Below are 12,193 nucleotides of genomic sequence, written 5' to 3'. Positions count from 1 at the left end.
GCCAGGGGGGGTCAGTATATTCTGCGCGGCGTAGAATATTCTGCCCCACACCCCCCCCTGTAAATTACATGAAATGAAACTTTCACATATCCACCAATGGCTCAAAATGTTCCTCTACTAGAGTACGTTTAATCCATACACAAAAGAAATTATTTGTGCAATGTTCCTGGGAAAATAGCCAGGAGGGCTAGGTATTAAAAGTGGCGTAGAATATTCTGCCCCCTTAGGAGATTCTGCCCTCTCTGGGAATTACGGGAAGATAAAATATTCAGACATTCATTGATGACTTAAAATGTTAATCTGTTAAAAAAAGGTTAATCCATACACAGAAGGAATAATCTATCAAACGCGCCTGCAAAACCAGCCAGCACATTAGAATATTCTGCCCCCCTTATAGGTGTTTTTCAAATGAAAAAACAGAAAAAACAGTGGCGTTAAATTATAATTGGAAATTTCTTTTCCTTGTATATGTACATTGTTATTTTCATATTCGTAACCATAAAAACATTACCCAGTTTTAATTTCAGAAGCGGTGTTTTTGGAGGGTCGGCCAATTCTCCAAAAATTTGAATTCTTTGCTTTTCTTCAAATTCTGTTGTCTTTTTAACGAATTTGTCTGTTTTCCTCTTTTCTGTTGTTTTCTTTCTATTTATACAAAGAATAATTCAATAAGGGTGTTTTCTTATGCTGATGCTCTGTAGCATAAGGTATGTTAAACAAGGCATGCAAAAGTTGTAAAGAAACTAAAATACACTTTCCTCTACACTTAATTTATTTCAAAAGAAATCAGTCAAAAAAACCCTTAAGCTTAGAAAGGCTAAACTTCTCAGAATATCAAACCTTAAGAAATACATTTACAGCAAAAAAATTACATAAAAACATAGCTATTGAAGGTCCTTCATGACAAACTATAACTATAACTACATATCGTGCAAAAATGTCATTAATTAACCTTATGACTGGGGTATTTCGAACATACATGACATACACATAATAGACAGAAGTCAGGGGTAGCACAGACAAAGAGTATAGCACAGAAGAAAAAAATAAATGAGAAGAATAAAAATACGACTGCTGAGGTTAAAGAAATTGGTTTGTTGGGGTAAGTTAAAAATATGAAACTCATAATATTCATCATGTTTTCTTGTATTACACAATCACAATATGTTCATTTCCTAGATTCCATGGTAATCTTTTCATTGAAAACCTGATGGAATCAGTAAAAATACGTCAAAAGGCTGGAAAAGTCAATAAACAAATCCGTAATGTGGGCTCATGAGTAGAAGGTTGGAACATAAATGTTGACTAATTGTCAAAAATATGTATCAACTTCGTTACAATGTCCTTTTATAAATAGTTTGGAAATTTGCATTTTTTCTCTTGTATATATGGACAAGTTCATAAATATCAGACCATATTTTGATGATTTTTGGACATTGGTATAAGTTGTTTTAAGTTTATTAGAAAATGTTTATAAAGAATAAGTTAAAAAACCAATTTGATTTTAGACTTAGCATTATAGCCAGAAGTTCCTGAATATGAAATCCCTGTTTCATAACAGCAAATATTAACATAGTTATTAACGTTTGTTTCAGGAACAATAAATTGATAAAAAATTAAAAAGTGCAGAATTTTGAAATTGATAAAAAATGCTCTAAACTCCTTTTTTGACAAGTTATGTATTTTGCTTTGAATATGATGTTTTTAGGAACTTTCTGAGCAATTTTGCATATTTTTTTATTTCCAGGACACAAAAATGATAAAAATATAACACTCTAAAGCTACGAAATTGTTAGGTTTTATCAGCTTGTGACCACAAAACAAAAAGAGACATAACTATTTTTTGTAATTATTTTATATGAAAATACAGTTAACTGGAACAGTACTGAATATATATCATATATAAAGCAAAAAAGTGATAATATCTTAACAAATCTGAATCAGGATATTCTTCTTTGTAAATATATACTCCATTTCTAGTTATTTTGTTATCAAATCCTGTCCAGAAGCATTTCAACATAGTAAACATAGTACGGTAAACACACATAGTAAGCATTGTCAACCATATGTGGCAGTAACCATTTATACACTCAATACTCAATGAGTCTAACATAACAGTCTAAAACACTTAAAAAGGCAATAATAAAGTAGAGTTTGGCTATGTAAATTGTTAAGATTTTATCATTTTATTACCCCTAAAATTGTTTTTAGGCATTATTAAATAAGACTTGATATGATTTTAATGTTCTTTACAAAATACAGGACATTTATCTAATTGAAAAATGAGTATCATTGTGACATTTTCGTTTGTTAAAAATTTATCAGTAAATTGTTCAAATACTCTGATAAATTTGTGTCCTGATTTTTTTTTTAATAAACATACCAAAGAGTGCTTTAAAGAACAAGCGTACGCAGCATCCCTTAAAATTTTAGCAACCTAGGCGGATTTATAAACAAATTATGAGGAAATTTTGCTTTCTTGCTTTTTTGCAGTGTCCAAATCAGTGTCTGATATTTATGAACTTGTCCATATATAATATATATACTGATGGTGAAAGTAAACTACCTAAAAAATATTATTACACATCTTTATTTTATCTGGCAATGCGTTATAAAAGGGACAAGCAAACCCGTGGATTTTTCCACGGAACACCAACTAGTATATATATAATTGCTAATTGTGCTTCAACAAAGTAAAAAAGCATTAACTACCTGCAATTATATTCATCATAAAGTCTTGAATGCAAATAACATTTTAGCACATTCTTAAAGTTACGCGTTTCTTATAGACTTCTTTGAATGTTTAACGTCAAGTGGTATAAGTTTGTTAGCCTCAAAATTAATATTCTGCCTCAAATAGCTGCCTCAAATTGCACCGACTACAAAGTATATACTCCAACATAAAAGGGTTTAAAATTTGCAATTAAATTTTGGCTGTAAAGTATTGTTTTTTGCTTTTAAAATAATTTTGCTGTCCCTTAAAATTGATTTACATTAATATTAATTATATGTATATAATGTAACCTGGCAAATTACAGGTCTTTAGGACGGTGGACGGAAGGTGATTAAAGACGCATAACCGAAATAAATATAACCTTTAGTAAATAAGCCAGCACTTGTAGCATACGTGTAAGGCGTTTTTGCTAAGTTTTGGCGAACTTATACTACTTGTGTAAGATAAAGATGTACTCACTGGAGAAAGGTCTTTTTTGGCCCATTTCTTTCTATAGAAACATTTGTGAGGCTTTAAAACTATTATCTAGTGTACATTGATACCTTCTCCTTGATTTCATGTAAAGGTAACAATACCTTCATGCAAAGAAAGAGACTAAATGAGACCTATAGTTTCATCTAGCGCTTGCATCCTAGCATGCAATTGCTACAGCCCAAAAAGGCATAAAAATCTCATTTAAAAACATTTCTTACGGTAGTTCGTGACGATGATAGCTTTTCTGCAAAGTAATTTCTGGTCATGGCAATATTTAGACATCTCTGATAAAAAACAGACAACAAGGGTAGCTAGATCAGCTTGTGCAGCTAGCTGACCACAACCAAAACTTTTCCATTAACTGCCAGTCAACATTTTCGTTTCCTAAGAGAGTATGAATTTGGCTATTTTTAACTTTAAATACATCTTTGACTCCTTTTTTATACCAATTTGATTAATTCGTATTATAAAAAACCAAAGTCAGAGATTATTTTTGACATTCAACTAACCTTCCTTCGCTTCCTTGCCGAACTGCCTTGCCGGACAAATAGCTGCTACTAAAAGTAATTAGTCACAACTACGGGGGGGGCAGAATAATCTAGGGGGGCAGAATATTCTACTACACCGTTCGCATCGTTTATTTTTGGACGTGGATATTCTGCCGGTACCGGCAGAATAAGTAGGGGTGTTTATTCTGCCGGCAGTAACCAACTACCGGCAGAATAAAGAGAGATAGTCTGCCGGCAGTAACTACCGGCAGAATAAAGGGGGCTATTAATTCTGCCGGCAGTAATCAACTACCGGCAGAATAAAGAGAGATATTAGTCTGCCGGCAGTAATAACGGAAATCACGATAAATACACCAAAAAGGTATTATTTTGCAAAAAGTAAATATAGTACATAATCCTCATTTTCAGATACAAGAAGCCCCACAGCAGCAACCTCGGTTCCACCCATGGAATCTTCAACCACCAACAAATAAACAGGAATTTTTAGTTCTGTCAACTTATATGTAGCATCAATGAAAAATATTTCAGCATATGCTGCCGTTACAATTTTCATGAAATCATCTTGAAAGAAAATCCCAATCAAATTTTTTTCTTCATCAGCATGAATGCTAACAGTGCAACCTACAGTAGATTTACAAATTGTTTACAAAGTGAAAATTTTATTGCAATCATGTTTACAGTATCAATTGGTAAGTCAAGAGTTAAACCTCTGTATTTTTAGAAATTCTCTTTCAAAATAGAAGCATGAAGGCTAAAAAAACCCAAAAGAGAAACAAAGAAGACAATAACTGCCCCATAATACAGAGTTGATAAATAAGTAAAACCAACCGTATTTATTTGTTAAAATATCTACAACTGAGTTTAGGTCGTTACGAGTTTTTTCTCTTTTGTTTTCTGCAGCGATGTTGGAAATATCTCGCAGTGTTACAACTTTCCCACATTCTCTCGAGAGTTCCTGCTGCAATAACTTTTTGTTGACATTCATCGAGAGCAGGTACTTAGCCTTTTCCTTGCTTTGGTCTGTGAGACGCCTTTGTTTTGGCAAGTGGTTGAACAACTTCTATGAAAAATATACCATTTAAATGTATTACATTATAACATTAACATTAAAAATCAAATTTATATTAAAAAGATTACTTTTAATTTTATTATGTATATACATTTAATAAATGAAGGCAGCAGGAATTGAACCCGCAACTGCAAGGCAAGAGCCATGCCGTTTTTCCGTTAAACTATACCTTCGAACATAACAATTTTTAAGTTGACTTTGTACATTATTTTTACGTCTTAAGTTATATATGACTGAACACTTTATTATTGTTACTATTATATTATTATTATTATATTATTAGGTTTCAATATTTTATTGTATTTATTATATAGTAGTCATTTATATGTAATTGTCAGTGTACAGCAATGTTTAATCTCTGAAATACGCCACAACAGGGTGGCGAAACGTCATAAAGGTAAATGATGTTTATCATAAAAATTGTACCACTGTGTGTAGCTAGCAGTTACCTGGTTGAGTTCATGATTATGTTTATCAACTATATCTTTTACTTCTAAAGTTTGGCCATCTGCAGATGCCCTAATCTTGATACTAAATGGGCAGTTATTCTTCAGTGTTCTGCAATAAAGAAAAAAGAACAGTAGCTAGCTAGGCTAGGTGAACACAGAGGAACAGAGCTTGCTAAACTAATACTATGCAGAAATTATTTTCAATAAAAAGCTAGAAATAAATAACTTATTGATATCTACTTACTGCGAGGAGTGTTTTCCTGAACTTTCTGAGTGAAATTTACGACCACCATGAACACAAGACAGTTTTAGCTCATAATATTTTAACTCAGGATTTAGTGTTTTCTTTACTCTCCCTTGAGAAGCTTTTATTGTCCGAGAATCTCTAATCCATAAATCTATGAAGTGTGATGCTTTAAAACGTTCTAATTTATTACATAAATCCTTATAGCTCGCAAACTTTTCACCAACAGTAAATGCACCATCAACATCATCCGCCATTACGATTATGTCTGAATGATGTTAAGTACGCGATTTGGCGGGAAATTTACTGCCGGCAGAATAATTTTCTTCCTTAACCAGCCGGTACCGTCCGACTAACGCGTGTTACTATTTCCGCCGGTACCGGCAGAATATACACTCCGTTTATTTTTCCAAGCTTTGATACGCCATTTTGAGAATTGTTTGCTGTGTCAGCCCTGCGGTCCGCTAAAGCCCACTATTTTACCGAACACAATCAATATCGTAAGTAAGAAATAAATATAGTGCAAAGGGTCAATCTATATAAATATTGGGCAGTTATAAATAAAATCAAACGTGAAAATGTTAAATACTCTGCAAAATTAGAACAGACAATTTATAAACTCATATAAATCTTATTCTGTATTTTACAAACCGTGCACGAATCTAAAAATAGTATAACAGCTAGAGTTGGCCATAATTCTATGTCAACAAAATTGCTCTGATTGGATCGAAATAGTTATTTAAATTTAGGCCTTTATTTAATTTTAATTTTAAAAAAGTAATCCATGTTGAGTTAGTGAGATAACGTCTTAACGACGATTCATGCGGTTTAAAAATATTTATTTCATTGCAAAATAATCTTTAATTTATACGACCAACACCCTTTTTGTCTGCAGAGTTATTGTGTAACAAAATATTTAATTTCATTATCGAAAGTAAATCAAGTAAAACAAAGCAAAAACGTCTGGTCAGCTTTTTTAAGTATATCTCGTTCGAGATTCCTAAACAATTCCATGTTAGCGGTCTACCTGGTTCATGTCAAAGCTGTGGATGAAGCAAATTTTAACGCATGCGTAATATAAGCGGCTCATCTCAAACCACCGCCCGGTTCAAGAAGAAGAAGTTTTGGTTGTGGATATTCCAACTTTTTTAGGTGAGATATACCCCTGTTGAGTTTGTCAAATCAAGTAGATTTTCAGTGATAGTATTCTTAGATGCTTATTACTTGCAACTATTTAATTTTTTGTCATAAAATGCAGCGGTAATTCAATAAATGTTCTGTTAGAAGCAAGTATTTTAACTTTGTTTACATTTTCTTTTTATTCTCATTCCTATTACATTTAAAGCAGAAGGAGGAGAAAAGGCATGATGAAAGGAGTCTTATCTGATATTCTGCAGGATTTTTTTAACAAGGAAAATAGATTGTCCGCTGTTACAATATAATTAGTGTACAATGCTTTCAGTCATTGTAGCTTATAGCTTAATTTGCCCGCAGACAGCCATAATAAAATGTATAAATCAAAATAAGTGCTGTAAGGGGCCGTTAACGGAGATAAAAACTGTATGTTGACGGACCCTTAACATTGACTTGCTGCAAATTTGCCTGTACATGCTATGTTGGTTGAATAAAAACGAGATGGATATTGAGTTTATTTAAGCCAGGAAGTTTCCACGTTAAAGCTTGTGTTCCCTTCATCAATTTTTTATTGGCTTACTTATTTTGTCCCGCATAAAGTTCTTTGGGGTTTATTTTTAACCCTTACCAATAAAAATGAGGTTGAACATTACTACTATCCAGTCAGGGATAACCGCTAATTGATATTATTGGTACCTTTTGCACCTCCTTTTAAATGCAGTTTTAGCATGCCATTCTGATAAAGTTATCCCTTTTCCGAGTCTGTATGTACAAACTTTTAATTAAAAAATTTCAGCAGGTTGCTTTAACCAACCATTTGTGATGTCTGTATAATAATCTGCTTACTGTAAGCCAAAATAGTAGCTGTGGCAAGTTGCTAAAAGTTTCTTAATATTTGGGCCAAAGTTGAGGCTAAGGCTGAAACAAAATGGGTATACAACTATATTGAACTCTTTAGGTCCATTTCTAAGCTGTTTTTCTAATTGTAAATGGAGTTTATGGACTAGCTCTAAAACATGTATATAATAATTATAATTATAGCATAATTATAATACACAAGAAGCCCTGCGGCTTAAAGATTTCTGCCATTAGCAATAATCTGTAAAAGTACTGAACTTTGAAGAGGATTGAGTAATATGGGGGACAAAATCATTAAATATTCTAAAATTTTCAAATTCAATTTTTGATTATTATTGTAACTGTAAATCATAGCTAACTTAACTTACATACACTTCATTTCTCTATAAGAGCAATTTTAAAAGAAAAATAATAAACCTGAAAATTGATGAACAATAAAAACAAAATAAGAACAACCGCAAGGCTGAAAATTTATCTATTTTCTCTTTTTCTCTGGAAAGCCACTTGGAAAATATCTTTTAAAGATGGCAGCAAAATTTTTTTTTACATAATCAGTTACGAAAGGTAACTTTTCTTTTAAACACACTTGTCACGATTTTATAGCTATAATACATTATCTTTCTCCAAAAATATTCAGCCTCAACAATTCCTTATAAATTAAAATTCATGAATAATTAATTAGTTCTGTTGAATATAGGTTTAGTCTATGTGCTTGCAAAATTGTACAGAAGGAATTGACGTAATTATTAAAGGGAAATGTTAATAACATCAAAGACGATCTTCATTATGCTACACACTGCATGAGCTTTAACTTTAGATAGCATATAAACTTTAAAATAAAGTATTGTTCATTGGATAATAAAACAATTTGTTGCACTGTTAGGATTTTTATTGGTTTAAAACTCATTTTAGCCTCGTTATCAGAAAAAAATCTGTCAACACGAGGATTTAGGCTTTAGCCTGCATAAGTTTCGGGCGGGCGTCCCGCATAGCTGCGCTGTCTCTATCTCTCTATCTATCTCCTCAGGCAATTTTAAAGATTCCCCTTTGCTGGCGGAAATCAATAAACATTGAAACATTGCCTAGCTGCGCTGTCATCTCTTTATCTATCTCCTCAGGCAATTTTAAAGATTCACCTTCGCTGGCAGAAATCAATAAACATTGAAATTTATGTAAAATATCTCGAAAGTAAGAACCCAATGAACAACGCATTATTAGAAAAAAAAATTTTTTTGTTCTCTGAAAAACAATAGCCACTAAAACTGTTTCTGCAGTATTTTTTTTAAAAGGTCCATCAAACTTATATACAAGTTATCTCAGATATATAATCATATCTCAGAAAAAGCTTCAAACACCAGCTGGATCTTTTGCAAGTAGGGTAATAAATTTCAACAGCAGTATACTATAAGTCAAGTGTTTTCTATATCTACAGCATAGTTCTTAATATGTTTTATGAAAGTTCTGCTTTGTTGTTGAAACACTCCTCTAACTTTGGTATGTGAAAAAGAAGCAGCATGACAGATGGATTTTAAAGGAGTGCTTAAGCACTAAAAATTTGAACATAATTTAGATGGACATTGCTTAGATTTACCTCCTCCTTTTTTTAAACCTCTTTAAATGAGTAAGCAAATTTCTTAAAAATAAATTTGTAAAACATAAGGTCATTGTTAACCTATGTCATGAAAATTCAAACAAGGGATCTTTTCAAATATATAAACAATAAATAAATGATTGAATGATTAAATAATAAACAAAAGTTAATTAATTCTCAGCCTAAATTTTTTAGGTTATTAAAAAATTTTCTTTTCAGCTCCATGTGCAATTTGTTACTTTCCTCATTTTTCTTTAATTTTATATATATCTTATATATCTTATATTTTTTATAGCAATCCACAAAAAACTATTGCAAACATAGAAAATATTTTATATATTAAAAGATGCAGACGATAAAGTGCGTTGTGGTTGGAGATGGAGCTGTGGGAAAAACATGCTTGCTTATATCATATACAACTAATAAATTTCCAAGCGAATACGTACCCACTGTAAGTATAATTCCTTTTTATTATAAAGATTTTTAAAAGTTCTACCCATGGTAAAAAATTATGACAATTGTCACTTCATTTTAATTTTTTGTACTTGTGTTGGATCAGTCTTACATTTGTTGTAAAAATGTGTTTGTGCTGCATTGGATAAATTAATCAGAAATTTTCTATGCATCCATTGAAAATGCCATATCATACTGCATTATGTGTTCTCTTTAAAGTGAAGACTTATTAAGCACAATAATTATCATTTGTAATAATTATTGCATTCAGAACTTTTAACGTTTTTAGTCAATATTCTTTGTAAATGTGGTAAATTTACATTCCAGTGTAAGAGTATTTAGCATACTAAGTCGCTTACAATAAATCCCCTCCCTTTCACTTTGTGTCAGTAAAATCGTTCTTTTTGTATAGTGTAAAGACAGGTTTATATTTTCATTTAGGTGTTTGATAATTATGCTGTCACAGTGATGATTGGTGGTGAACCATACACTTTAGGTCTTTTTGATACAGCAGGTATGCTTTTGTACTTCAAATTCAACAAACACATGTTGTAATAATCCTTTCACATTTGATGAAATATTACTAACATGCTGCAAAAACTAGCCCTCAGCTTTCCAATATTTTTTAAGCAGGAGCTAACAAGCTCTGCCATATTTTTGGTGCTATAACCAGGTTTTATTTGCAATTCAGCAGAAAAGGGAAATTTAACCTATTCATGGAACGTCAGAATGTTAGAAACATTTAATCGTATATGTTTTCTCATTAAAAACAGATTTAACACAGATTTAAGACGCAAATGTTTCGATGTTTTTTGTGTGTCTAAAGTCGACTTTTTTTTCTAAAAAATGTTCATATCACACTTGACGTTTTGCACATTTTACAAAGACTTATTGAGAGAATGACAACAAGAGTCCTCGTTTAATATACTTCATTACTTCTTGGGTTTATTATTATTATAAATATAAATCATCAGAGTAATTTCAATTTTATTTTTTGGAATGGGTAAGAAAACCAGACAGGTTTATTTTCATATCTTTTTACATCTTTTACATATCTTTTAACCAAGTTCCACCATGTTGTAACACTTCAGTATTCCAAAGACAGTAAAAATGAACTGATTAGTCGTAGGATGCCTCTGCAACTTAGATGTCTTTTGCTTCGAATAATTGCATGCGAAATCCACAATATTTTTTAAATGCACGACCGTTTCTGCTATTTTTTTCAGGACAAGAAGACTATGACAGATTGAGACCATTGTCATATCCTCAAACAGACGTGTTTCTCGTCTGCTTTTCTGTAGTTGCACCGTCGTCATTTGAAAATGTGAAAGAAAAAGTAAGTATTCTTACATGAACCGATTTGAAAAATATATTAATAGGATTTGCAATCAAAGCAGATAAAGTTACATAAGTAAACATACACTAATCCCTAAAGAATTTTTAACTCGAAAAGTTAATCCGACCGTATAAAAACAAGTCACGTTAGGGGAGATTGAATTAAATCGTGAAATGTAACACAAAATGTAAAAAACCATTTGCAAAATTCTGCCATGTGGTAACACATAGTGATTTACGTTTAGTGGGTTCCTGAAATTACTCATCATTGTCCCAAGACACCATTCCTCCTGGTTGGCACGCAAGTGGATCTAAGGGACGATGCAGCGATCGTGGAAAAACTAGCCAAAACGAAACAGAAACCAATTTCGTCAGAGCAAGGAGATAAATTAGCACGAGAATTAAAAGCTGTGAAATTTGTTGAATGTTCCGCCCTAACGCAGAAGGGCTTAAAGAACGTTTTTGATGAAGCCATATTGGCTGCGCTTGAGCCACCAGAGCAGCCGAAAAAGAAAAAGTGTCTAATACTCTGAGTGGACGCTGATTGTATATATATACCTATCTATATATAGATGATGATGCCACCACACATTACCTTCGCGTAAAAAAAGGATTCTCCATGTTTTTTGTAAGTAAACTGTAAACAAAACTCTACTATTTTCCATTCATATTCACTGTTGTAGCTTCGTTTTTTTTGGTTTGGGGGTAATATGTGGTGCATACGTTACGAACAGATGATATCTTTAAGGTGTGGTCAGAGCCCCCTTCTAGGTGAACAATAACTAAGTGATATCGACTCCGTATAGATTTTTAATAATGGTTTCGAAATGAATGGAATTGTCTAAGCCATAAATAATGTATAATTTTTATAATTCCGCATAAAGTGGAAATTATTTGTGTAACATGAGCGCTATTTGTAAGTGATTTTTTTAAGAAAAACCATCGCTGATAAAATCAAATTATTCTCCAGCTTTCTTGTTTTGTATTTTTTATCCGTTAGTATTTTTTCATGAACACTGCACCTCAAATTTCCTTAAATGAAGGTGGATTTTTGACTTCTATTTGCTTGTGCGTATGGATAAGACATACATTGATGTGTAAATAAATTTATTTCTAGTTAGCACGTTATTAATATGACCGAAAAGATACTATTCTCTCCTTCTTGGAGGTGAACCTCCTCTGTTGTGCTCCACGTTTATCAGCAGTTGTTTTCTACGATATGTTGTGCTTAAACGTTCTACCGTTATGATTTTTATGTTTAAATTATACAAACAAAAATTAGTTGTAACTAAAAAATGGACGCTACAGCTCTTGGTGCAATGGAATAAAAAACAGTAATAAAA

General features: G+C 32.0%; 1 protein-coding gene and 1 long non-coding RNA gene across 2 annotated transcripts; one reads left to right on the top strand and one right to left on the bottom strand.

Annotated features, from left to right (window-relative positions):
• Positions 1–434: 434 nt before the first annotated feature.
• On the bottom strand, positions 435–3,812 carry LOC130641418 (uncharacterized). Its single transcript, XR_008982457.1, has 3 exons — positions 3,718–3,812; positions 3,427–3,592; positions 435–645 (listed from the first exon to the last, which is right to left on the bottom strand). It is a non-coding gene; the product is annotated as an uncharacterized LOC130641418 (long non-coding RNA).
• Positions 3,813–6,475: 2,663 nt separating this feature from the next.
• LOC130641417 (cdc42 homolog) lies at positions 6,476–12,193 on the top strand. The gene is made up of 5 exons (XM_057448216.1): positions 6,476–6,631; positions 9,358–9,513; positions 9,957–10,029; positions 10,742–10,851; positions 11,096–12,193. The coding sequence occupies exons 2-5, from the start codon at positions 9,409–9,411 to the stop codon at positions 11,381–11,383; spliced, it is 576 nt and encodes a 191-aa protein (XP_057304199.1). The 5' UTR covers positions 6,476–6,631; positions 9,358–9,408; the 3' UTR covers positions 11,384–12,193.

The sequence above is a fragment of the Hydractinia symbiolongicarpus genome, chromosome 4 (assembly GCF_029227915.1).
Source record: "Hydractinia symbiolongicarpus strain clone_291-10 chromosome 4, HSymV2.1, whole genome shotgun sequence".
NCBI lineage: Eukaryota > Metazoa > Cnidaria > Hydrozoa > Anthoathecata > Hydractiniidae > Hydractinia > Hydractinia symbiolongicarpus.
The sequence above is the reverse complement of the archived record's forward strand: the minus strand, read 5'-3'. Positions and strand labels throughout refer to the sequence as shown.